This window comes from Lycium barbarum, chromosome 8 (assembly GCF_019175385.1).
Source record: "Lycium barbarum isolate Lr01 chromosome 8, ASM1917538v2, whole genome shotgun sequence".
Taxonomy (NCBI): Eukaryota; Viridiplantae; Streptophyta; class Magnoliopsida; order Solanales; family Solanaceae; genus Lycium; species Lycium barbarum.
In genome coordinates, this window is record NC_083344.1 from 5,798,840 (window position 1) to 5,825,688 (window position 26,849).

A 26,849-nucleotide genomic window follows, 5' to 3' on the forward strand; every position below is an offset into this window, starting at 1 on the left:
ATATATCAAGGGTCGTGAGCTTATGAGCTCGGAATGTCAACCATGTGAAGACAACATACTCATATAGAGGAATTAGGAATATGGCCAAAGAATCATGCCTTATGAAAGAAGGGTTAGCCTCACATACCTTTCCGTCGAACTATTCTACACTTGCACGTTCCCTTCCAATGCTAGCGTTTATACCTTCATTAATATCATAACAATGGCCACTAGTCATTCACATTATCCACATTATCTAGATTCCTCAATTTGCCTCTAATTCACCCACATTCATGATTATAACACCCATCTTCGTCCATTCGTCTAAAGTGTTTAGTTCATGATCTTAATACCATTTATAACACATTCATATCACAACACAACAACATTCATAACTCAATTCAAACTATTTCTCAAAATGTCACTATTCATCATTCATGACCTAGTTGACCACATTTTCTACAATCCATGTATTTTAATTCTCCAATACCTTAAACATCTTGTAAAAATCATGAATCTTACCTTAGAAGTTGTAGGAACAAGCTTTGGTTGGTAATACTCTTCTTTGAGCAAAACCCTAGTTTTTCTCCATTTGGATCTCTTGACTTGGATGATCCTTGATGATTCTCTTACCCTTGATTCACTTGTCTTAATGTTATTGATGGCTTATAATCCTTGAAAACTCATATAATAAATGTAGAGAGAAGTTATAGAGAGAAGGGGTGTAATGTTGTAATGAAATGAAATAAGTCTTGATCCTCATATTTAATGAATTGGAAAATCTGTGCTAGGTGAACAGTGGTCGTCCATGGAGGTTTACGGTCCGTATTCCACTTTACGGACCGTCCCTCGTAGTCGTCTTTAGGCTTAAGCAGGACCAGAGACTTTGGCCTGCATGCATGGTGATTTACGACCATGGTTTACGGGCCGTAAACCACTTTACGGTCCGTCCACCAGGTCGTATTTAGCCATTTCCTCGGCTGGCAGAAAGTTGAAGTTTGGCATGCCAGTTTACGACCTGGCAGTTTACGGTCCGTATTTGCACTTTACGACCACTGGCAGAAAGCTGAAGCTTTTGCATGGCAGTTTACGACTGCCAGTTTACGGACCGTATTGCACTTTACGGTCCGTATTTTGCAATATACGACCACTGGGCAGTTTTGCCAACTTTCAATTTTTCTCATTTCTCGACTTTTCATTCCAATCATCCACATCCCTTTTCATACATTTCCCATGAAACATTATACATTTGCACTCCTCGCACACATCATTAGTTCATTTACTTGCGTACCAACGAGAAATTTTCCGAGGTGTAACAGGGTTCATCCGAACTCCACTCGGCAAAAAATTACATTATATATATATATATATATATAGGGTTAGAATTATTTTTTATGTATATATAGTAGATGTTGCCCCCTTGGCTTCTTTATGTGTTACTTTATATTTTTGAATCCTTTAGCAAAAATTTTGGTTCCGCCACTGACCTGTGATGGCCGAGTCCAGAGATATAATTGTAATATTCACCATTTGATTACTAACAGGGGCTAATCTTGAGGCCCGTAAATTTTGAATTAGGCACCTTAAAGGTTAGCACCATCAAAGACAACAAAGAATGATATTAGCCTATCAATTTAGTCTTTTGAAGACATGCAATAACATATGTGCTGGGATGGTCTAATGGTTGTCTGACAGACTCTTCAATTTTTTTTGGTTGTGTAGGGTTGGGTTGCGGGGGTTCAACCGAACTTCATTCGGTTAAAAGTTACGTTAGAATTATTTGCGGAGCTAGGTTGGGCTGTGCGGGTTCATCCGAACTCCACTCGGCAAAAAAAAAAAAAAAAAAAAAAATATATATATATATATATATATAGGGTTAGAATTAACTCCGCCACTGACCTGTGATGGCCGAGTCCAGAGATATAATTGTAATATTCACCATTTGATTACTAATAGGGGCTAATCTTGAGGCCCGTAAATTTCGAATTAGGCACCTTAAAGGTTAGCACCATCAAAGGCAACAAAGAATGATATTAGCCTGTCAATTTAGTCTTTTGAAGACATGCAATAACATATGTTCTAAATGTTCTACATACACCTTCATTTAATCAAATGAAATGAATAAATTGTCCTCTTATAAAGTGGGATTATCCCATTTCGGAAGGCAAAAATAAGGGTTAAAGTGTATATTTATTTTATTCAAGATATGAACTTAGATTTCAATTTCAGTTGATGTTTGAAAACAACATATATGTTCTTAAAAGGCTTACTGCATTAAATAGGAACAACTAAGTTAGTTGAGGTATCAATATGAAAAAAAAGGGCAAGTTTAGGAGACCGCATATGCACTAAGCTTTCTTAAAATGATATGACTATCCGGAATAGTCTCTTTTTAATTCTGCAAATTGAAGTCTTTCTTAAAGAAGAGGAGAAGCCAATTGTACTGTATGTGTTTTCGTTGGATCCTAAAAAGACTTGCAAGTATTTTTCCAAACTATATATGAACAATATTTTTTTAAAAGCAATGAATTTATAGCTAAAATGATTTGATGGTGTAAAAATTATTTATACTGACGGTGTATATTACTAAAACTCATTAATAAAACAATATTATTCGATCGACCGTGTGAATACATGTGTATACTGTATTAGCTTTATTGTCTATGCAAGGTAACATCTTAGGTCTAAAGTTGCAGTCTTTCTCTAATAGATGAGTAAATGGGACATGTGGGGACATGAGTTTTACTTATGTATGGAAGAGAATATGAAAGATGTACAATGAGTTGTGCAAGATCATTGACCATATAATGTTATGAACACTTGAAATCGTTTTCATTGTTTGCAAATACTATTGGTAAATAATACTATTTATAAAGGACTTTTATACTACACAGCTGCCCAACAATTTCATAATAAAATAAGTTTTGTTAGTTAGTATGATCACTATCTAGTTTGTATATAATCGGTGTGGAAACATTATACTGTTATATACTCATTATACACTTATACACTTTTTATGTATTGAGTATACACTAGTGATGGCTACAAAGAATTACGGCTAGCGGGTGAAATGTTTTATAGCCGCCTGACTAAAATGTTAGGATCCGTATTTATAAGTTGAATGTGAAGGGAAATTTGTAGGATTGCCCTTCGTTGGGGTGGTTAAATCCCCTCAAAATGGCGGTCTTTAAATTTTGCCCTTCAGGCAGAAATTCTGCAAATTAAAAATCACCCTAAATGAAGGGCAATCCGGGCAAAAAAAAAAAAAGGAATGGGAACATATATTTATATATTCGTCTTTTGGTTTGGGCTACTTGAACTGGTGACGTGAACCTGTGGGGAGTGCAAGTCGTGATCAACTAGTAGGACGCTAAAATTGGTGGTCTAGACTCAAAAAGGGTGCTCGTCTCGTTGTGACTAATTTAGGTCGAAAAGAAAAAAAATATCGACTGTGCCGATAAAGTGTCTGGAATATTTAAAAAGTGGTGTCAATTGTCACCAATGAGACCATTAATTCTCAAACAAAGACGATTGTTGTGAACCAATCGAACCGCTCATTGATTGCAAAGAGTATTTAGTAATGATTTATGAGTTAAATAGATCTTTTTCACTTAATAAACTAGTCTTTTGACGTTGAAATATTCAATTTATATTTCCCAACACAATATTATTGTTGGTTACAGACTTAGGATAAAAAAACACGATATACGCATGGAATACAAGTATAAGAAAGGTACATAATAAGCATACTACATGTGGATAATATGCTACTCCCTCCGTCCCATAATAAGTGTCACCTTAGCCAAAAACACGCATATTAAGAAATCAATAATGCAATGTGAAGTTTACCAAATTATCCCTATATAATAAAAATAAATTATTTTTTCCTCTTGAGTAGAGCATGCACAAGTAGTAATCCTTTGGACATTGAAAATCCAACAATACCAAGTTACTATGCGACTTTTCCAATCATCATTCAGATGTTACTTTAGCTTGAAAGTTTTGTCTAACGGTCGAGTTGGAAAAACTAACCAATTTATGTCTTGATTTTCTAATGTGAGACTTATTATGAGATTTTTTTTTTATTAAGATAACACTTATTATGGGTCGTAGCTCTATAATTCGGATTAAGTTTATCGTTGGATGAACTGCATTGCGAACTTTTTCACTCTTTCATATACTAGGGGATTTCACTTAGAATAAAAGTTTCAAAAGGCAAATTATCCAATATATCTATATGTAATGATCATGTCAGCACTGATCATTGATAGTGCTTTTCACACAGTAACAAGTATACCTCTAGCCAGGCATATTTGCATGTTAGCTGAGAAAGTATTTTATTGTCACCAATTAAGCCCCACAAGTATTCTACTGTAATCATTACAGTATGCAATTATTTTGCCGACCTTGACATGGGAATCTTTCCCAAGTATATGGATATTTTAATCATTACGTATTTCTTTTCTTTATATTCTTTTTTCCCCCTTTCGATTTTTCTCCCTTTATTATGTATCCATTTTTTTCCAAAGAACTTAAAGACTTATTTTTTTTATTTTTTATGTACATCCGGTATTTATACCAAAAATAAATATCAATTTTGAGCTACCATTTTATACGTAACAAGTTGTTCGGACTTACGCTTTGTTCCGATGTGGGACTCATTCTTCAATTTTTTAATGCATCAAAAAAGTATAGCTCCTCTGCTTCAAACAAAAGAGACTTGTGTAGCTGTGTCTCCTTATTTTTTTAAATTTATATAAGATGTGATTTGTATGTGGGAGGTCATTTGATGGTTTTCTGGTTCATTTCCATTTCTTTTTAAGCTTTATGTCCAATCTCTCCATAGATTTTATTTTACACCTAATAACCATAAATAAAATACAGAAAATATTTATAGGATCACTTTCTTCTATTCAAATTGTAATGGTTATGTTGACCAATTTCCCTGCATAAGGATGTGTTTGATTAAAAAGCTTGAACTAAATTAAAATCAACGATTTTCAATTATTTTGAAGGGAAAAAGGGATATGAAGAATAATGTTGATGAGGTTCATTTAACCTTGTAATTGCTTGACATTCCCCTTTGTTGTTTTGCTTCCGAGGCGCATTTTAGTATGCAATCGTTTTGATTGATATGTAACGTAAAAAAGGATATTTCACTAGCCGTAGCCGCATAACAGTTACACCTAATAGAAATGACTTTATAAATACCGTCCTTCGACCTATAGAATAAAACTTGCCCCCAAAATAATAGAAATTCTTACATAGTAGGTCCATTATTATTTCACATACTTCCTAGCCTTCACACATGATGTACTGAGAACATAAAAAAAATTCCTATGATCAGAGACATTTTACATACACAGAATAAAAGCCTTCCAATAAAAATCATGCACTTATATCCCTAAATCACAACAAAACATTGGAACTAGAATTGCAGGGGTACCCAATAAAGAGTAACCCCTCCAAAAATAGGCGTATGCCACTATTTGCAGCGCGCACACGGTATTCTTTAGTAAAAGGCGAAAGAATAGTTCGCTTTGTGCTCACTGCGTGGCTGCGTGAGTTGTGCCAAAGCGTTAGTTAACCAATTTATATGTAACATCAAGTTCCTGCTTTCTCTTTGTTTCGATGTGGGAGTTTCTCATTCCTTTTCCTCGACTTTTTTTAAGGCATCAAGTAATATGGCTTTGCTTCTTTTTCACTTCATGATTTCCTTCACTTATGATATGGGGGAGGAAATAGAAGAAAGGTTCTACATGGGAGATAATAAAATGCAAGAAATTAGAATTTTTGGTGGGAAGATATATGAGATTATATAGATAAAAAAATAGTTTTAAACTCTAAAAGTGTTCTAATATCTTTGCCTGTAGGATTTCTTGTCTTAATTCTGCTTTGTATGCAAGAAGAATAAAATTACTTGATTAGAAAGTTGAGGAACTGTATCAGATCAACAACTCTGAATTCCTTTTGAAGGGATATGGCAAAGACTATAAGAAAAACTATTGAGTTCATTTAACTTGATATCTTCTTTTCTTTTTACACAAGGGGTCGAAAAAGGAAATGAGAAGAGGCTAGTGAGAATTGAACTCCCAACACCAATTAAATGAAAGATTCTCACCAATTTCATGAAACTTTAAACTCGCAATTCTATTGCGTGAAAGGCTCTTCCTGATACCACTAAACTATAAACTCACAATACCTATTGTGTGATCAAAGACTCTAATCGATACCACCAACTATAAACTTACATTATTTATTGTGTGAAAGATTTTCACCGATACCACTAAACTGTAAACTTAAAACACCACTCTCACTAAATACCACTAAACTGTAAACTTAAAACACCACTCTCACTAATACCACTAAACTATGAACTCACAAACCTATTGTATGAAATAGACTCTCATAGATACCACTATACTGTAAACTCAGAACACCTATTGTGTGAAAGACTCTCACTGATACCACTAAAATGTTAACTCACAATACCTATTGTGTGAAAGACTTTCCTTCATACCACTAAACTATAAACTCACAACACCAATTGTGTGAGATTCTCACAAACACCACTAAACTGTAGACTCACAACACCTATTGTGCTAAAGATTCTCATCAATAGCACTAAAATATAAACTCACGACACTTAGTGTAAAAGACTCTCACCGATTTCACTAAAATGTAAACTCACGATACTTATTGTGTGAAATACTTTCATCGATACCACTAATCTATAAACCTTGACCATTGCAACACCCCTTTATTAGTTTTGCTCTGAGATGTATTTGAATGAGCAATTTGTTTTGGATTCTATCACATACAAAAGAAAGTCCTTTTGATCGAAATGGGAATTTGCTGGACAATTTGGTGTTGCCTTCCATGCGAGAAAACTGAAATAGTGGTGTCCTATATATTATTGTGTATGGAAACAGTTAAAGTGCCCTTTGTTTTGCTACTACCTATTTGAAGGTGAGTTGTGATAATGTGTAATATCTGTAGTCCTAGAAGAGTGCCTTTTTTACTAGAAGAAGTGACTGATTTATTCACTTAATCATTTATGTTTTATCCGGTGCTTCACTTTTGTTACTTTGTTGTCTGTGTCTCTCACCTCATTTCATTTTCAGAGAATTTTAAATTGCAAATTTATCTATATCTATATCTATATTTATACCTATATCTATATATAATATAAAACGAGACATAGATAAGATGATGTAGTATTTCTCTATGACCAGCATTTGCATTTTTCTTTTTTCTCCTTTTTTGACAATTTTTCTCCTTTTTTTTGCATTTTTTTACATTTCTACTACTTAAATATTCTCATACAATAAATGTAGCACTCATTAATATCCTTTGCAATAAAACCCAACAAATCAACCCACGAATGAGCAAACTGAATCTGTTTGCAATAAAACTTAAAAAGCCTCAGTTATTACTCCACTAGTAAATTGGTCTGCGCTTCGCGCGGTTATTAAAATTTTATTAAATTATGAAATGAATCTTTTCTTTTTGAACAACTAAATACAAAGAGAATTCAATAAATAAATAAACCTAAAATTTTGTCAAATTTATGTAGTTTTGGAGTATTCAAATGTTTAACAAAATAATTGAGACCCTTAGTTATAAATGTATACCATCGATATTTTATTGTATTTTGAGAAAATACAAAAACATTGTTTCCTTTGAAGTCAATCTTTTGCATAATTTTTTAAACTCCATCTTTTGTTATAAATATAACATTTTAATTTCTCAGATAATCTCTGGTTTCATTTTTTCCTTTTTTTTTTTTTGTTGTAGTTTCAAATAAGTAAATTTTATTTGTTTCAAAATAAATTGGTTTACTGGAAAAATTTAAAAAGAAAAATATATAATTTTCTATTGTTGATAAGTTAAATAAGGATATAAGAAACATTGACTTTAATCCCTACGTTAAGCTTAAAGGATTTTTCAATAAGTAAAAAAAAGCATATTACAATAATAATATGCATAAATAATTGAAAATGAACAAAATACACAGAAAAGGAGCATCAAAAGAAAAATAAGCACAAAAAAAAAACAAAAAAAAAATGACCTACACTTTTGTTTGATAAGCACTTGATAATCCAATTGAAATGAACATATAACAATGAATAAAAAATCTCTTTAAATAAGTGATAATATTACAACAACCTTCAATATATATCACTCCTCCATTCTCCTTAAATATTCCCTTGATCTTCTTATATCTGCCATCCTTCAAGAAAATATATTCAACCATTTTTCCCATTCACTTTCATCTTCTAAAAGTCCTTGCCACAAGCACAAGAAAATAAAATTCAGAAAAAGAATGAAATTTACAACAATTTCGAATCAATTGAATGCAAAAAAAAAAAAAAAAAGGTACCAGAGATACAAATATCTGTGAAGACTCCACACAAAAATATGGAAAAAAATATTAATAGAACACTTATTTTCTTCTCCACACTAACTTCCGGTTGTCCCCCTCGAATCTCTTTTGCAGAATTTGTCATTCTTTTGCAAAATCATGAAATTTCTTTTCCATGATTGATTTTCTTAATTCTATAAATATTTTTGAAAAATGGAGAGGAAAAATAATAATTGAGTGAATTTATAGATGCAAAACTAAGGAAATTTAAAAAGACGTAGAATCATACCTAAAAATAGGAGTCAAAGTACTGTTAAAAAGGAAATCAAAGGGCAAATTAAGATTTATAATTAGGATAAATAAAGAGAAGGAAACTCCATATTGATCAGTAATGCATAAGGTAATGGCAATGCACCCAAGCAGGCAAAGCAACTCTTTTATATTGAAAATAATTGGGAATTGAAACGGATCATTATACATAGAAGTAATGAGGTAGTAATGAAATTGAATGGAGAAAGGAACGTGGTATAGGAAAAGGGTTGGGTTAACGATCATACCATCTGTTGAAGAAAACCAATCGTACACAACAATAACTAATTACCATGATGAATTAGTATGGCAGAATTAATGCATCTCATTAAATAGGGTAGATTATAGTTATTTCTTTAATTAAAAAAAATGAGGGAAAAATATTTAAAAAGGTCAAAAAAAGGAGATAAAAGATAAATAGGAATGATGGTCATAGAGAGGTGCCACATCACCTTGTCTATGCCTAGCTTTATATTATATATAGATTACACAAATCTTTCATATTCCTTAGCTTGTAGTAAATCATTTTTATCATTTGTTTGCCCTTTTCCCTTCATTTTTTGTTTAAATAAAACGTATTAATAATTCCTACAATCTTTTGGTTACTAGTTTAATTCTCTTTAAACTACGTTAAATTCTGAAAGTAATTTCTAAAGATACTACTAACTTCCTAGAATCTTTTGGTTACCATTTACCAAGTACAAACTTCTATTTGTCTTTATTCAAGATTTTATGCTTTTTTTCTTATTTTTGGGCCGTAACATTTTGAAGAAATGAATAAAGATAGCCTTATCATTAATATTATTAACCTCATTTAGTTCTCACTAATTACTCTCCCAAATGTAACATACATCCCCTTTATACTCATTTACGAAATATTATTAAACCCATTCAATTCTCATTAAGTATTCATTTCCACTTACTAATACTCCATAAATAACATTCTCATATGCCCAACAAATCAGTGTTCTTCAGACTCATGCCATTTGCCATCAATTGCAGTAAGTTTTTACCAATTTTTCATTCTTCTTCCTTTCTCCTTTTTACTAAAGTGGAAGTTAATTTTGAGTTTTTATGGTCTTAGGTCTAACAATTGCCGGATGGAATCATGGTAAAAAGTAGCATATAGCATCGATTGTTTACCATATTGCTCTAAAGTAAAATTGCTGACATAGATCATTTGATGGTAAGTTAGGATTTTTTTTTTTTATTGCACTGGCATGCAGGTTTTACCATTTCTTTTCACCATTCTTCCTTTCTCTTTTTTTTTGTTTCAGTGAAAGTTAATCTTGAATTTTATGGTCTTAGGTAAAAAGTAGTCTATAGCATTGATTTTTATATCATATTGCTCTAAAGTTAAATTGTTGGCATAGCTTATTTAGTTTGATGGTAAATTAGGATTTTTGTTATTGCACAATGCTTGCAAATTATGTTGGCATAGAAAATATTTAATCATTTTGAGAGTATCTACGGTACAACTAAAAAGGTATTGGATGACAGATGTTCGACTAGTAGGAGTGAGGATAAATAAAAGAAATTTCAGTTGTTCTTTGATTTACATCGTCATTTCTAAATTAAATTACTTGATTATTTTTTTTGGCGGGGGGTTGGGGGGGGGGGGGGGGGGGGGGGAGGGAGAGGGAGGGGTGGAGGTGGAAGATCTTTTAACAATTCTTGGCATTTGAGCATCTCCAACTTTTCTGATAGAACTATGTAGTTGTCGCCAAATAAAAAAAAAATCATGATACAGGCTATGTTCATACGTTTTGAGGATGCAAATTTTTTTTAATTGGTTGGCTGTTAGATGTCATTATGTGCGAAAATTTAAGTATACTTTTGTAGTAGTTGTTTGTTGTAATAAGAATTTTTATGGTTAATGTTATATGAAATCTTCGTATCATTTTTATGGTTAATGTTATATGAAATCTTCGTAACTGCGCAAAGCGCGAACATGTTCTCTAGACACCCCCGTGACATGGCATAGACAAATATGGGTTTATAAATGGGGTCACAATTTGATAAATAATACCAAAAGTTGAGGAACTTGTGTCTTTCGTTACAAGCACCAAACGAACCAAGTCCAATAGTCAAGTGGAGAAGAGTAGAGAGACAAGTCCATCATCCCCAAGTTTCGAAGGCTGCAATTGGCCAAAAGTAATACTCTAAAAACTCATAGTCAAACACCCAAATTAGACGGGTAGAGATACCCAACTGCAAATTTTCAAGGTACAAATTTTCATGACAAAAAGCATAAGATTTCCCAAACAAGTTAGTATTACAGTTACTACAATGTGCATTCTACACTGATACTTTGACCTCAGCTATACTCTAGAGCTAAGATCTACTTTACAATTCTCACACTAACGAAAGAAAATGTAAATGTCGTAAAATACCATAACGTAGGTACACCACCTACCAAAGAGATAATATATTGATGTTAATTACAATTTAGGCCCACTGTTAATGCTAAACTCCGCGGCGCCTAACTACTACTAACGACCATATTTAGGGAAGGTCAGTTATCATCATCGTCATCGACATCTAGAAAGCTAAAATTCATTCGTCCATCGAGCTTGATGAGCAACATTCCTCTATTCTCCTCAGTCCATTCAATACGTTCTTTCTTCAAAAGTTCAATTACCTGCACATAGCAACAGGTACTTTACAGTAATGGTACCGTGATAATCATACAAAAGGTTTGTATAAATATTCAAGTAAGAGGACAAGTGTATGTACGCGTGCACGCTAGTTTACGTGTGTATGTATGATATGTTTTGAAAAATACTTATTGCTATGCTCTGAAAACACAATAATATGATTAATATCGCCATAATTTGTTATTAGGGGCATAACTAGTGTTATTTATGAAAATTCCCCTTAGAAAGGAATAGGCGAGAACTAGTTGTTCCTTACCGAGTTTTTCAGCTTTGACTTCCCAAGGCCATGCGCCCCACATCCAGTGATAACCCTGAACAACCTAACAGCTGGGCACAACAAATGTAAACACATATTATGAATCTCTGGTATCTGCTCCATTCTGGCACAAAATATCACATACTTAACCCATTACTCAAGATGCTTACAGCGCACAAACGCTCCAAACAGAAGGTGCAGTTTCAAAAGCCTCATTGCTGGTTTGACATGTTGCCCATGCAAGTCAATAGTTATCATGTTCTCTATGTTCTTGTTTCTGCAACGAAAGCTCAGTTTAATATGGAAATCTAATAGAGCAATGAGATGATATTAGAAAAAGAAAATAGAAGTTGATCTGAGTCTCAAAAATAAAAAAATAAATAATAAATAGAAGTTGATCTGTTATCCACCTAGCTGCAAATATATCCCGGCTAGCCTTCTCATCAGCCTCTTGCGCCTTTCTGTTATGTAGCCTACCCTGAAGCAGTGTCCACATGACAGAGAGACAAACATATATTAGCCTACGTATAAATAAATTATTCAACAGCTACTATTCAAGACATGTTTTGAAACTTATAATGTAGAGAAATTTATGAATTTCATCCTTCTCCTTACTTTTATAAAAGGGAGGCTGGTGGTTGATGCTGTAAATAGCGCCAAATGAATAAAAGTTTTACTTGTCAAAAATGGAGAAAAAAAGAAAAGCTCAATAGTTACTGTAATCCTTATTCAGGAGCGTATTTCAGTTGCAACAAAACTTTTGAGTTAGTTTACCAAGAGAGGTACAGGGAATTGCCTGTCCCTACGCCAAACACACAGAAGAAATAGAAAAGGTGAAATGGAGATGCCCTTTATTCATGTTGATAACAAAGCTCGATATGCAAACCATAATAACTTTGAATTATCATCATCATCCCATTTCTGTGACCTAGTTTCTTAGAAAGGGTTAACTTGATTAATTTTTATTCTAACGTCAGAGTAGATTTGTTTATTTCTTGGAGATAAACACTAGATTTAGAAACTACATCAGATTTTCCAGTCACAACAAATTATGCACAAAATAAGTAGCACAGCAGAAGACAAAACTGATATAGTAACCTTTTGATTGAAATTTGTAGGCGACTCATCTTTATCCGAACTTAGGAGCAGTCTATCACCCCAGCAATTACATCACAGAGCAAAAAAGTGATGTAAGTTGCATGTGAAGAGATAAGAATATAACTAGATTTTTCATAATACTTGCCAAATGCAGCAGTCTAACAGCAACAAACTATATCTAACATGAAATTTTGCTCAACACATAAATAGTGTAAAAACAAATATTTCTAAGAGCATAGGATATAGGAAAAAGGCATAAGTAACCCCCGGCCCTTCCAAAAACTTGACCGAAAATGTCAGTTACACTACTTTGTGGGGTTCCTCTCCATAGACTTTTTCAATGGGAACCTATAACCTACTTGAGTGATGATGTGGCTGAGAAAGTGATTCCACTTTCTTTCAAGCGCGTGAAAAACAAAGAAAAAAGAACAAAAAGCTTCACCGGAAAACATTCTCCCAGAAACTCCATTACCACCGGCGCTAGTCATCTTTTTCTCCAAACTATCATTAACCTACTCCCACAACAGCAAAATCAATTTCCAACCATCTTTTACACCACAACAGCCATTTTTATCACCCCCCCCCCCCCCCCCCCCCCACAAAATCCCCTAACCACCATAAGAAAGGTCTTACATCAAAGCTTCTGAGATTTCTTTAATCTGCAATAGATTCAATACCAAAATATCCGTTAATTTTACACCAATTATTAAACTGGCAGCCATGGCTACAAAACTAATCTAATTGACACGGAAAACACCTTTCTGAATCCCCACCCCAAATTCTTTGAAAAGGGAGATGACTTCCTCATTCCTTCCCAAGCAACCAGAGCAGGTTCTCTCCATTAGCAACCAGAACTGATTTTCCATTATCTGCTTAAAGTTGACATTTCAGATGAAGCTTCTTGGACAAACCCTCAGCCTTAGCTTGCTATGTATATTTTCTTCTCTAATAACTAGAAGAATTTTCATAATTCACTAAATCATTTGTTTGAGAGAGAAACAGAATAGAAAAAAGGTTAAAGATTGAGGGATTCCCTGGCAAAATTTTCTGCCAACCCCAAAATATAGGAGACAAGGCAAAATGACAAGGAAGACAGAGAAAGAAAAAGAAAGGAAAAGGTAAGGATAAATTAATTATTTTTATGAAATGTACAGTGCGCCAAAGCTCTGGTTGTCTCGTCTCAGGCTAGTAACGAATTCACTTCCGAAAAGTCCAGGGGGGTAATACAGTAATAGGACCCCCGCAAAATATAGATGTGTAACCTGACATTTCAGGAAAAGTTCAGCAGGGTACTTTATCCCTTTATCCCTTTTCCCAAATTATATACAAATTGCAAAACTTTCAAAAGCTTTTCAATCAGCACAAGCATCAACATTATGAAAGTCTAGCCTTAGAATGTTAGAGACAGCAGAAGAAATAACTATGGTAAATATGCCTCAGTCAATTACTTTATACAAAATGCCTCAACTCAATTTCGCTGAAAGCCCGAAAGTACAACTAGCAATAGGAAACATTGAAAATGGAGAAAAGGAGTCAATAATCACTTTATGAGGCATTTTGCACCCAAGACTCCCACATTGCCATTACCTGATCGGCAAGATAAGCAGCATGTTCTTTTTGGCCATTTGAAAAAGCTGTTGTAGCCTGCAGCACAGTGTAACTTTTCAAGCTCTTAATTTTAGAACTTAAACATATCAAAAGATGTATCCGAACATATCAGAAGATGTATCAAGAGCAAGAACTATAACATGATGAACTTATAAAATATGCATACCTTCTGAAAATGGGATCTCATTGACTCCCAGTGTTGCTTTGCAGTTTCCCTGTACAGCTGATACTCAGCTCCCTCAGCTGCAGTAGAGAGAGATTCAAAGTAGTAAAGAGAGGGACACAACTTCTGCAAACATCTAAATCTTACAATATGCCCCACTATGGAGATGGGAGTGGGGGTGGGGGCAAAGGAGGAAGGAAGAGGTATATATATCCACAAACAAAAAATGCCTGGGAAGATTCTGTCTTTTGGTGGCAACAGGGGAACAATGCCACCTTTAAATGGCCATTCAACAATTTCATTAACTCGATACCTATTCTGTAGCACCTATTCCATCAGAATAAATAAATTAAAACAAATAATAATAATAAAACACCTATTTTGCAAAGAGAACTGACTGGTTCATACATAAAGAGAGGCATTCTCTGTAGACAATCAGATCTCAACTGATAAATGTAAAATGAAGAAAGATTTATATCTGAAGAACCATGATGAAAAGGTTTATATCTAAAGAACCATGATGATCATAGATCTGAAATCTCTTGAAAATTTTAGAAAACGCCAATCCATTTACAATGTGTACATCTGAAAAAAATCAAAATACGAATAGATAGAAATTGTCACAGTACCATGAGTATGCTGCGGTGGTGGAATATCATTAGGACAGGATCCAAACCTTTGTCCCAAAGATGTCATTTTCTTCACTACATTCTTCCAGTTCATAGTAGTTGGTTCGTGTTCAGCACTCTTATGGGTTGGCATATTAAACAAAGATTCCAAGATTTCTTGAGGAAGTTCTGCCACAGAATTTCCTGCTGTAGATGATGACGAATGTGCTGAGTTTCCAGCATACAGATTCCTGAAACAAGGCAAAAAATAATTTGATCCAGCAACAAGGCTTCTAGAACTCACGTCCAATTGAAGGTGTTAGAAGTCCACATGGGTTGTGGGAGGGGTAATTAGCCCCTTTTATGGTCTTAGGCAATCATCGCCTCATTAGCTAGCTTTGGCATTGAGTCCAGGCTTAGGTCCATTTTATGTTGCCCACGCTCCAGATGTCCAGTTCTCGGTGTGAGGAGGTGTTAAGTGTCCCACATTGGTGGAAGAAATGGGTTTATGGTCTCGTTATATAGTCTTGGAAAATCGTCCCTCATAAACTAACTTTTGGGGCTGAGTTTAAGCCCAAGATTCATTTCTTCGCATGGTATCAGAACCAGACCCATCCCAACTTTTGGTTTACCTGATGTTGGATCCACATGTTATATTATCCAGCTCTAGATGTCGCGCATGCAGGGAGTGTTAGAAGTCCGGCATCAATATTAAACTTGTCAAACTAGGCCGGGTTGGCCCGGTAAACCCAGACCGAAACAGTCCCAGGGCTGGTTGGCGGGTACGGGTTTAGCGTAGTCTTTCAAGATCTGGATGGACAATCTACCCGCAAGACGGTTTGGCCGAGCCAAATTATAAAAAATAAAAAATAAAAAAAAAATCATATTCATTTCATAATTTCCCCCAAATTGGTACGAAAGTTTAATCTTTTGATATATAAATTTGTATGCAAAACATAAAGTTCAATATTAAAATGGTTGCACATAGCCTATGTGGATGTCAATTTTAGTAATGAAGCAAAATACAAAAAATATATATAGGAAAAAAATTGGGCTGGCCCGCCGAGACCGCCTAAATTTCTTAACAAGTAGGGGACTGGGTCGAACACCCTTTTCTCAGTAAAAGAACAGCCTCCAACCCACCCACCCACCGGGTGACCCTCGGAGATCAGGTTGGGACCGACCTGGAACCGGCACCGATAGGGTTCACCCTCAGGGGACCAAGTTAGGACCGGACTAGCCCGACCTAATTGTCAAGTTTAATTGAGATGTGTAGGTATTTGATCTCCTTATATGGTCTTAAGCAATTTCCGCCTTATGACTGTAGTGGCGTACGCAGGATTTTCAGTAATCGGTGTCGATATTGATAGAAGAGAGATCAAAAATATAATTATCACATATGTAATATAAACAAATCCTTGACCCATTGGTTTAGTTTAGTTTTGAGTTAGAAGAGGTCTTGGGTTCAATACTACTTAACCACAATTTTAAGCAAAAGATGTTATTCTCCGAAAACATGCTTAGGTTGAGGTTCGATCCTCCAACCTCGAAGAGGTTAACCTAGCCACTAAACCATCTCACCAAGAGATATCCTTTGTCAAGGGGTGGCATTTCAGTTAATATATCAATTATGCATAGTATTCATTTATATATACTTAGTAAATTTCCGACGAAGGGGTGTCGGGTGACACCCATTCGCTCTACGTGGGTCCGCCTCTGCTTATGAATTGACTTTTGGCGTTGAGTTAAGCCCAGGGTCCATCATTTCTTAACAGGAAGAACCAAAGGCAACAAGATTGTTCCACCTTAATACAGAACCTAACATCATCAAGTAAACATAAAAATGTTCCAAAGAACCAAGATCAACATAGCATAAAACCTCTGGAATGAGCATTTTACTAACCCTACCACAACTCATTTTATTTCTTTGCCTTGCTTAAAGGTGACATCCTATTTCTTAGCCAAACGCAGGAGATCATTACAACCACCATCAAGATAGAGGTCTCACAGGCACATACTTGTTTCAAAATCATTTGTTCTTCAATATCTTTTTTGTAAGATAATATATTCCCTTCTATTCATATTACCTGTTTCAAAAAAAAAATATATTCCCTTCTATTCCAAGGGTCTCATTCTTTCTTCATCACGAAATGTCCTACTAACATAGGAGAACTCCTACTAAGAAATGGAAGAGCAAGTTTTTTTCTGTTCGACAACACAATGCCTCACCCGCCCTCAGCTACACATCTCTTTCGTTCGCCCTAGACCCACCCACCAAATGGAACTCTGCCCTTTTTTATTGGTAAAAACAACTTTTTCCTACATATTAGTGAGAAGTCGGAAATTTTCCTCTTTTTGTTTCAGTAACTTATCAAGTCCAGGTCAACGGGATGAAGTGAAAAACCTTTTATGGAAATGAATAGCCATAAATGAATCCATCAATTAACGACATCTCAAACCCGCAAAGCAGTAAGGACAGAAAATAGCCAAATGAATCTGTATAGGAAAAATAGAGTAACATTCTTTTTTTTTTTTTTGATAACCAAAACAGACTAACATTCTAGCCACTCTAATCATTGCTTTGTCTAATCATTCGATAACATAAACTACTACAACAACTACTGTGCCTCAATCCCAAAAAAGCTGGGATCGGCTATATGAATTCACACTTTGCCATTTAAGCTCAACTCATGTCATCCTCATACCAAAAAAAATTTAAAAAAAAAACCCTTTAAGTGTGAGAAATAAGTTTAATATATACATTCTTTAATAATAATAATAATAATAATAAAAAATTAATATCAGTAATAATAATTAGTTACCAGTTTCAAAAAAAATATCAGTAATATAATAATAATAGAAGTTCTCTACCAAGACTAAATCCTATTCCCTACTAGTATATATATCACCTATATGGATCTTTTTCTTCCACTGTACCTTATCTTTAGCTAAGTCTGCACTGATCTAAGTATTTCGAGATAACTTCCTTCCATGTGAAATAGCAAAAACCACATTATGCCTAAATATAGTGACTCCCCACTTCAACTATCCATTTTGGGAGGATAACTAGAGAATCTAAATATAAGCACAAAGTGGTGTATGTTTCATACGTTAAATACTTACCCACACTTGGTGTTTACACCAAACCAAACAATGTAACTATAGTAGTTTTAAATTAAAGTGAGAACACATGGTTAGGTGATAAATGAGTGTATGGAAGACATTGGTCTTGCATTCATTAGTTTTGGTGTATACACCAGGTGCTGATAAGCTTCTACCATTTCATGTTGCATAAAGTAGTCGCTTTATCAAGCAGAGACAACTTTTCTACAGCAAAAGGCAGGTGTGACTTTCATAAAGCTAGATATTATTTTTTTGACAATGAAGTTAGATATTATTATGGTTTATAATGATCTATAGGGAGCATCTCCTGCACCAATCGGCATTAGGCATTGTAGTTGGAGAATGTGTTCTACAAGCTTGATTCTTCAGCCAGTTTGCTAGTCCTGTATTTACTACTTAGAGGAAAGCATTTAGCTTTTCTTTAATAATAGGATGGATGTCCATCTAATCCAAAGGATATATAGGAGTATAGGTGTGGCCCCCATCCATCACAGCAAGTTTTCTTATTTATCAATAAATCAATCCACTTAGAGCTCCAAGGTTGGAACTAGGTTGTCTGGAAAAAAAAAAAAAAGAGGCCCTTAACCTGTACCCTGTTTCAGGATTCCTACTCAACTGCAAACAGTCTAACTTTAAAATCAAGGATTCTAATAACGTAAAAAACTGAGAGTAATTGAAAAGCCACATGCCCTACTGCTGAAAAAAGGTCAAAAGGTGAATTGTCTTGGAACATGATGCAATATCTGCAAAATTACCTGCCAGGAGGCCCCCAAAACCACACATTATCTTGAACTTCGCCTTCAGATGAATGAGAAGTAGAATCAGATGTCCTATCAGTAAGCTGCAAGAAAATTGTCACTGAGCATCAAGTCATCCCTGTGCCGACCTCTAAAAACCAGACATTTATATTATCTGAATTTAGTAAAAGATTTTTACAGACTGAAATTTAGTGCAGTGGAACAATCAAAAAACCAAATCTAGTGCAGTTGAACAATCAAAAAAAAATCCAGCGCAGTTCAACGAGAAATTTAAGTAGAGGAAAGTATGCATATTTGAAACAGAAACTAAAAAAGAACGCCACTAAGTTCCCAAATGGTTTTAAAACCACTCTTTAAGACAGAACCAGCCCCAATTACAGACATCTAAAAGGCAATTGAAAGATTTCTATTAGTTTGACACCATTTTTTATTTAACAGACATAACTACTCTATGTAGACCACCTCCTCTAGTTCTTGTCATTCTATCAAATGTTTTCCAAAAGATTTTGGAAACAGAAACAACCAAATCCGAAGACTAAGGAAATATTTGAGCTCAATAAGATGAGGGCAAATGGGGGTTGTCAATTACTAATTAAAAGCAAAGAGTTAATCATCAGACAGCGTATTTCCTTCTTCTTTTTTTTTTTTTTTTTTTTCTTTCTTTGGTTGATAAGCATAAGCCATTGCACTTCTTTGCGCATCCAAAATCAAATCAATGGTAAAACCATCATTTCTTGGGAGCAAATTGATAATGTAAGTTTTACAACATCAAATCAGTTGAAAAGTCAAGATTTAGGTGATTCAAATTAATAGCTTGGTATCTGCGCAGCAGGACATAGCCACAGTTCTTTTTATACCCCAAAAAATTATTATTAAGATAAAATGAATAATTGGCTTCCCTAGGTTCCCACCAATGCCTGTTTCATGAGAAACTAGCGCCAGCTTTGCCACCATAGGTATCTTCGGCGATTCATTGATCTAGCCTCCTCATTTTTTGCTCCTACAGACTACAGACATTTTTCTCAGAGGTATTTGCCCATTTTACTTTTTGATAAGGAGGTAGTTGCACATTTAAACTATACCACTTGCAAACTACAATATCATAATTCATAACCAAGAGAGAAAGAAAATAGGTCATCGAGAAGGACAAAGGGGAGATGAAGAGAATAAAGCTAAATAGCTAAATAGTCAAGCAAGCATAATATGAAATTCTGGTTGTATATATGAGAATCAATCAGGAACGCAAACAAAAACAATAATGTTACAAAAGGCTAAATCACATAAATGGATTGTAGAAGAAAAGAAAATTAACCTACACCATCACTTGAATGAAGAAAAACTGCCTCTTCTTTCCAGTTTGCACTACAGTCACTAAGCTTAGGTTGCTCATTAGAGGAGGCTGATAATTCAAGCAACACACTCAGAGCCTGGAAGAGAAGCACAAGAATAATTAAAGGAGAATCCCTTTAAAGGAAAAGTGAAAGCAGCCAACTAGCACTGCAATAAGACACTACAGGGCCAAATTATATTATAATATAGAAAAGAATCAGAACAATAGTTTAAACAAATCGCAGTCACCAATTCGTCCACTGATATTCCTCCAATGTTTAAAGTCAGATGTCAAAGCATCAAAATAAGATCGCATAACTACTATGATGAACGTGATATGATGGCACAAGAAATGACGACGACACCAAGAGAATCACAAAAGCATAGTAAAGACTCAAATCCTAAAATAACACCACTAAACTGTGTGAAAGAAATACAGAGAGAATGGAAGCAAAAAGTGTTGCACACAACAGTTTCAAAGGAAAATTTTGCTTCCATAGGTTAAACACGGCCAGAAACTGTTCGCAGAACTAGGTGTTCTAGATACAACATCAACCCTCCAGGTAAGACAATCTGGACTAATTGTAAGTACACTGATTAGGAAATGAGTTCCAATACAATAGAATATCAGACTAGACAAACTACTTAAAATCATCACTCAATTTTATGTTAGTCTTAGGCAGATGAGTATCTGAGCTAACTAAGAGCAAATCTAGACACATTGTGCTATCCTACACCTCGAAAACCAAAAGCGGGATTTACTGGAATAAAGTGCAGCCTATTTTATGACAACAAAAGTTGCCGCTTGAAATTGGAATAGGTGATGTTAATTGTGGAATACAAATGACTAGGTTTGCTCTAGAGATATATTTTCCCAACAAGATCATTTGTGGGAAAGACCAACCTTAAAATCCCAGCCAGACAACACTTGAACTTGATTTAAAAATTGGGAAACTGAATCATACCTAACAGGGAAAACTAAATTAAACGAGATTAGATCCGATTCAACTCTTCAATTTCACAAAAGGAACCAAACCCTCTGAAATTACAAGTAACAAAAGCCAAAGACAATCAAATGATTGCAACCATGAGTAAAAACACCTAATCTCTAACGACAAATTCTAACAGGTAGAGATATTTATGATTATACAATTTAAATCTTACCCTAGAGGATCCAGAGGCGGATCTAGGCCCCACCGAGGGTGTTCATATATGTACATATATGGATTTTGAACACCCTAAAAAACAAGAGAAGAGGTTGGTTCAGTGGTTTAGGGTGTTCAAAATTCACCTTGAGGTTCCAAGTTCAAATCCCAGTCACTATATTTTTATTTTTCGAACCCCCTCAGTGAAAATCCTAGATCCGCCACTGATAGGATCCAATTATAATGTGACAACAGCAGTAATTAACAGACCTTCTCTAGAAAATATCACAATGAAACAAGATGATATTCGAGTTATTGTAAGCAATATATTTGAACGAGGAGAAAACAAGTGCAATCAAGCCTCCACATAAAGCAAACAAATTTGATAACAAACGAATAAAGTCAAAGAATATTTACCTTGTCAACTTCGTATCCGCATTGACCTGCATTAACAGAATTTCTAGTTACAAGGCCATTAACCAAGTGAAGAGCATCTTTATCTATCTTTCGTTTCATTTCATTATAGTTTTGAGCATGACCACATAAAAATACAATCAACCAAGTTTTGTCTAAGTTGTTTTAAACAGCACACAACAAAATCTTCAAGATACTGAATTCAGTTATGATACAACCATGGTGATCACAACCGATTTAGCACATATAATCTTCACGACCAACAACCCAGACATGCATTGCACCTTCCTCTGTTAACTTAGGGGTCGTTTGGTTGCTGGTTAGGAAGTGAATTATTCATGTATTAGAACCAGGATAACTAGTACCTTGTTTGGAAGCTTTTCTTTTGCTATGTATAAAATTCAGCGTGCCAAGCACAGTGTTCGTTTACCAGTTTATGATCCCACATTACTAAAACATGTATAAGTAATGGAGCCAATTTATGTATTATTTTATGCAGGGTAAAAAATGAAACAACTAATACATGAATAATTAAAACCCTGCATAACTAATACCTGCATAACTCTAACTAGCAACCAAACGACCACGTAGTTCTGTCAATTTCTTTTTTTTCTTTTCCATTTTACTTCTTTCGCAAAATTTTAACGTTCAACTGAAAAAAGTATCACTCACATAAAACATCTTGGACGACGGCTAAGCTCAAATCAGAGTCCTCTCCAAGCATAGAACACAAAAACTGCTCGACCTCATCGTTGCTCAAATTTTCACCACCCTTGAATTTCGAACCACTCTTCTTCGGAGTTGTCCTCACGTAATCCTTCCCTATCATCATCGATACCGATCCAGTCGCAGCTACCAACTTCTTCGCCTTAGCTTTCCGCTGAACCACCGAATGACCCCCAAAAGACACGTCCGAGTTACTCGAACCAACATTTCCACTCGAACTCGAGCAACTAGTGATCTTATCCTCTTCCTTCCTCTCCTCTATATCTCCAAGAATCTCCATCGCCTTATTCAAGTCCCCGTTCGCCTCATTATACGCACATTTCGCTTCCTCAACCGATACATTACTAAACGCATCCGTTAACGCGTTCAAAATACTACTCTCCACACCGCCTACATCGCTATCGCCAGCTGGCAACGAACCGTTAACAACAACCTCAACTTGTTTATTATTACAACTTTTCGATCTCTTATTCTGATCCTTCATTTTTTATTTTATTTTTAGTCAGTTACTTACTAATCATATACAACAACAATTTCCTTACAAATATTAGCTACAAAACACACAACAATTTCACTACTACATAGAAAAATACATTATGACTACATAAATCATTCATTTTATGAGATTTTGAGCTTTTCGGTATGCATTTTTAACCGAAATTTATACCTAAAGCTAATATTAACAAAAAACATATTTCGATCAAAGGATAAAAAAGTAAATTTTCAACTTATCTATAAGGAGATCGATGTTCGAGAAGGTTCTGAGAAACTGAAACCCTAAATCAAGAGATAAAGGGTTTGTAAACATGAATTAAAAAGGAAGATTAACAAATGATTTAGCTCTTCGAAGAAAAATTTGCAAAATAATGGGAAAACAAACAAAGGGGAATTTTGGATCAAAATATATGGAAGTGTGGTTGACTATTTTGAGATAGTAGAATGAAATGAAGGGCTGTTTTTGCAATTATTTGGGGTTTCTAAATTTTCACCAATGGAGAATCTGTGGGACCCGGGACATACAACTAGGGTAGGAATTGTTGACTAGATTTAGCCTCACTTTTTGACGTATCATTTGGTTGGTGGATAAGGTTAATAATTTTGGAATAAAATATAAATTATTGCCATGATTTTTTATATTGTTTTGAGTTGCTTGTGTGCGTACACTCTACCATCCGCAGATTCCATACTGTGTGAGATTTTCATTGAGTATGTTGTTGTTGTTGCTGCGTGTTGTTTGGTCGGTGGGATAAGAATAATAATTTGGGGATAAAATATGAAATTATTTTATTATGCGTGTTGTTTGGTTGTTGTTATGATTTCTTATACAACTTTGAGTTGCTTGTCTGCGAACATTCTACCCTCCGCTGACCTCACTTTGTGAGATTTCATTGGGTATGTTGTTGTTGTTGTTGCGTGTTGTTTGGTTGGTGGGATAAGAATAATAATTTCGAGATAAAATGTGAGATTATTTTAGTCTGTGTGTTGTTTGTTTGGTGGGATAAAATAATAATTTCGGGATAAAATATAGGGTTTTTGTAAACATGAATTAAAAAGGAAGATTAAAAATGAAATTATGGAATAATGGGAAAAACACATAAAGGGAATTTTGGATCAAAATATAAGGAGGTCGTTGTGGTTGACTATTGACAGATAGAATCTGATGAACGCGTAAAAAAAGGGGATGTGGGACCGGGACACAACTAGGGCAAGAATCGTGGACTAGACTTAGCCTCAATTTTATCTGGTAATCAATTTTGAATAGTATAGTGTTTAATTGGACGCGTAAAAAATTATCGTGCAATTCGTGTCGTATTATTTGTAATTATGTCACACGAAAATTTCTCAATTTAATGTGTGTGTTAGTTTGACTGGCTACTAAGTTTGTGAATTTTCATTGGATATGTTGTTGTTGTTGTTGCGTGTTATTTGGTTAGTGGATAAGAATAATAATTTCGAGATAAAATGTGAGATTATTTTAGTCTGCGTGTTGTTTGTTTGTTGTTATAATTTCTTATACTGCTTTGAGATGTTTGTCTATTGCGTACACTCTACCCTCCGCAGACCTTATTGTGTGAGATTTCATTGGATATGTTGTTGTTGCGTATTGTTTGGTTGGTGGGATAAGGATAATAATTTCGAGATAAAATATGAGATTATTTTATTTTGCATGTTGTTTGGTTGTTGTTATGATTTCTTATACTGCTTTGAGATGTTTGTCTGCTGCGTACACTCTACCCTGCGCAGACCTCACTGTGTGAGATTTTATTGGATATGTTGTTGTTTTTGTTGTTGTTGCGTGTTGTTTGGTTGGTGAGATAAGAATAATAATTTCGGGATAAAATATGAATTTATTTTATTCTACGTGTTGTTTGGTTATTGCCATGATTTTTTATACTGCTTTGAAGTTCATGTCTACATACACTCTACCCTCCGCAAATCCCACTATTTGAGATTTCATTTCGTATTTTGTTGTTGTTGCGTGTTGTTTGGTTGGTAGGATAAGGATAATAATTTCGAGATAAAATATGAAATTATTTTATTATGCGTGTTGTTTGGTTGTCGTTATGATTTTTTATACTGCTTTGAGATGTTTGTTTGCTGCGTACACTCTACCCTCCGCAGGTCTCACTCTGTGAGATTTCATTGGATATGTTGTTGTTGTGTGTTATTTGGGTGGTGGAATAAGGATAATAATTTCGAGATAAAATGTGAGATTGCTTTATTCTGCGTGGTGTTTGTTTGATGGGATAAGATAATAATTTCGGGATAAAATGTAGGGTTTTTGTAAACATGAATTAAAAAGGAAGATTAAAAATGAAATTAGGGAATAATGGGAAAAACAGATAAAGGGAATTTTGGATCAAAATATAAGGAGGTGTGGTTGACTATTGACAGATGGAATCTGATGAACGCGTAAAAAGAGGGGATGTGGGACCGGGACACAACTAGGGCAAGAATCGTGGACTAGATTTAGCCTCAATTTTCTCTGGTAATCAATTTTTAATAGTACATGTTTAATTGGACGCGTAAAAAATTATCCTCGTGCAATTCATGTCGTATTATTTGTAATTATGTCACACGAAAACTTCTCAATTTAATGCTTGTGTTAGTTTGGCTAGCTACTAAGTTTAAGGAATAAAAAGAGATTTTTTAATCTTTTAATCATAAATTAAATATGTGTGTTTAATGTCTTAATATGTCTTTTGAATTATGATTTTAAACTTGTCATGGTGTTTAAATTGTCACTTACTAAAAATAAAACTAAGACATTGAGACGGAGAGAATATTATGGTATGCAAATATGAAAAGGAAAACAGTCAGAGAATATTCCTAACTTATTGAAATTGTTTTTAAAACAAATATCCTCTATCACTTATTAGACCATAAATAACCTCAATGTTAATATTTTTTATCTTGAAAGTACCCCGAACACTAACATTATCGACTTGGGGTGGGCATTCGGTATTCGATTTGGTATTTCTAAAGTTCGGGTTCGGTAGTTGAAAGTAGATACTAAATATCGAACCAAAAAATTTCGGTTTGATAATTCGATAATCGATAAATCCAACTTTGATACGATATGTTATTCGGTAATCTATATATATAATAATTACAGGACAAAGGCCCGCATACGTGGCGCTCTCTAATTCTTATTTATCTTTTACCACAATGTTTTACCCTTTTCTTCCCTTTTTAACTTTATTAAATTCATTTTCCAAAAACCAAAAAGTCACCTCATTAATTCTCAACATTATTGCACCTGTTCGTGCTTCTAAAATAGTAAAATCCTAAAAGTCACTTGAGTATATAATTGAAGGACAAAGACCCGCCTACGAGGCGCTCTCTAAAGCTTGGATTCTTATTTATCTTTTACCACAATTTTTTACCTTTTCCTCCCTTTTTAACTTTATTAAATTCATTTTTCAAAAACCCAAAATTCACCTCATTAAATCTCTAACATTATTGCACCCGTTCGTGCTACTAAAGTCCTAAAAGTCACTTATAAAGAACTCCACGTTTACAAAACATTTTGTATCCTGACCCTTCTCAAAAATCCTTGTATTTTTCTTCATTTGGGTCTATTGCAAATCTCTTACTTCCTTTCAATCTCAGCTGTTATTTCCCTAAAATCATTACACTTTCCTTCTTTTAGGTTCTGTTATCAAATATTGTTTTCAAATTAACTGTTTAGATTGTTACCCAAACACAAAAGGAGTAACGTTTTTGCCTATGGAGGCGCAAAAAGAGGCGACCGTTTTCTTTTAGGGAAGTGATTGTTCAATTACCTTCAAACATAAAATGGTAAATTGT

The 26,849-nt window shown here is 34.5% G+C and overlaps 1 protein-coding gene and 1 non-coding gene across 2 annotated transcripts; both read right to left on the reverse strand.

The window, feature by feature from the left end:
- Positions 1 to 5,420: 5,420 nt before the first annotated feature.
- LOC132608598 (U5 spliceosomal RNA) lies at positions 5,421 to 5,538 on the reverse strand. The gene has a single exon (XR_009570478.1). It is a non-coding gene; the product is annotated as a U5 spliceosomal RNA (small nuclear RNA).
- Positions 5,539 to 10,871: 5,333 nt separating this feature from the next.
- Positions 10,872 to 23,484, reverse strand: LOC132605804 (SMR domain-containing protein At5g58720). Its single transcript, XM_060319046.1, has 11 exons — positions 22,485 to 23,484; positions 21,816 to 21,841; positions 20,241 to 20,351; positions 18,922 to 19,007; positions 15,065 to 15,294; positions 14,439 to 14,515; positions 14,252 to 14,308; positions 11,977 to 12,044; positions 11,737 to 11,843; positions 11,567 to 11,637; positions 10,872 to 11,294 (listed from the first exon to the last, which is right to left on the reverse strand). The coding sequence occupies exons 1-11, from the start codon at positions 23,020 to 23,022 to the stop codon at positions 11,169 to 11,171; spliced, it is 1,497 nt and encodes a 498-aa protein (XP_060175029.1). The 5' UTR covers positions 23,023 to 23,484; the 3' UTR covers positions 10,872 to 11,168.
- Between the last annotated feature and the right edge of the window lie 3,365 nt (positions 23,485 to 26,849).

Bases quoted from the DNA above. Each gene is read 5' to 3' on its own strand.
- LOC132605804 (XM_060319046.1), bottom strand. From the start codon at position 23,022: ATGAAGGATCAGAATAAGAGATCGAAAAGTTGTAATAATAAACAAGTT. The intron at 19,008-20,240 runs GTAGGTTAATTT...ATTTTCTTGCAG, and splicing joins TTCTTCATTCAAGTGATGGT to CTTACTGATAGGACATCTGA. The intron at 14,309-14,438 runs GTATGCATATTT...ACTGTGCTGCAG, and splicing joins TGAGATCCCATTTTCAGAAG to GCTACAACAGCTTTTTCAAA.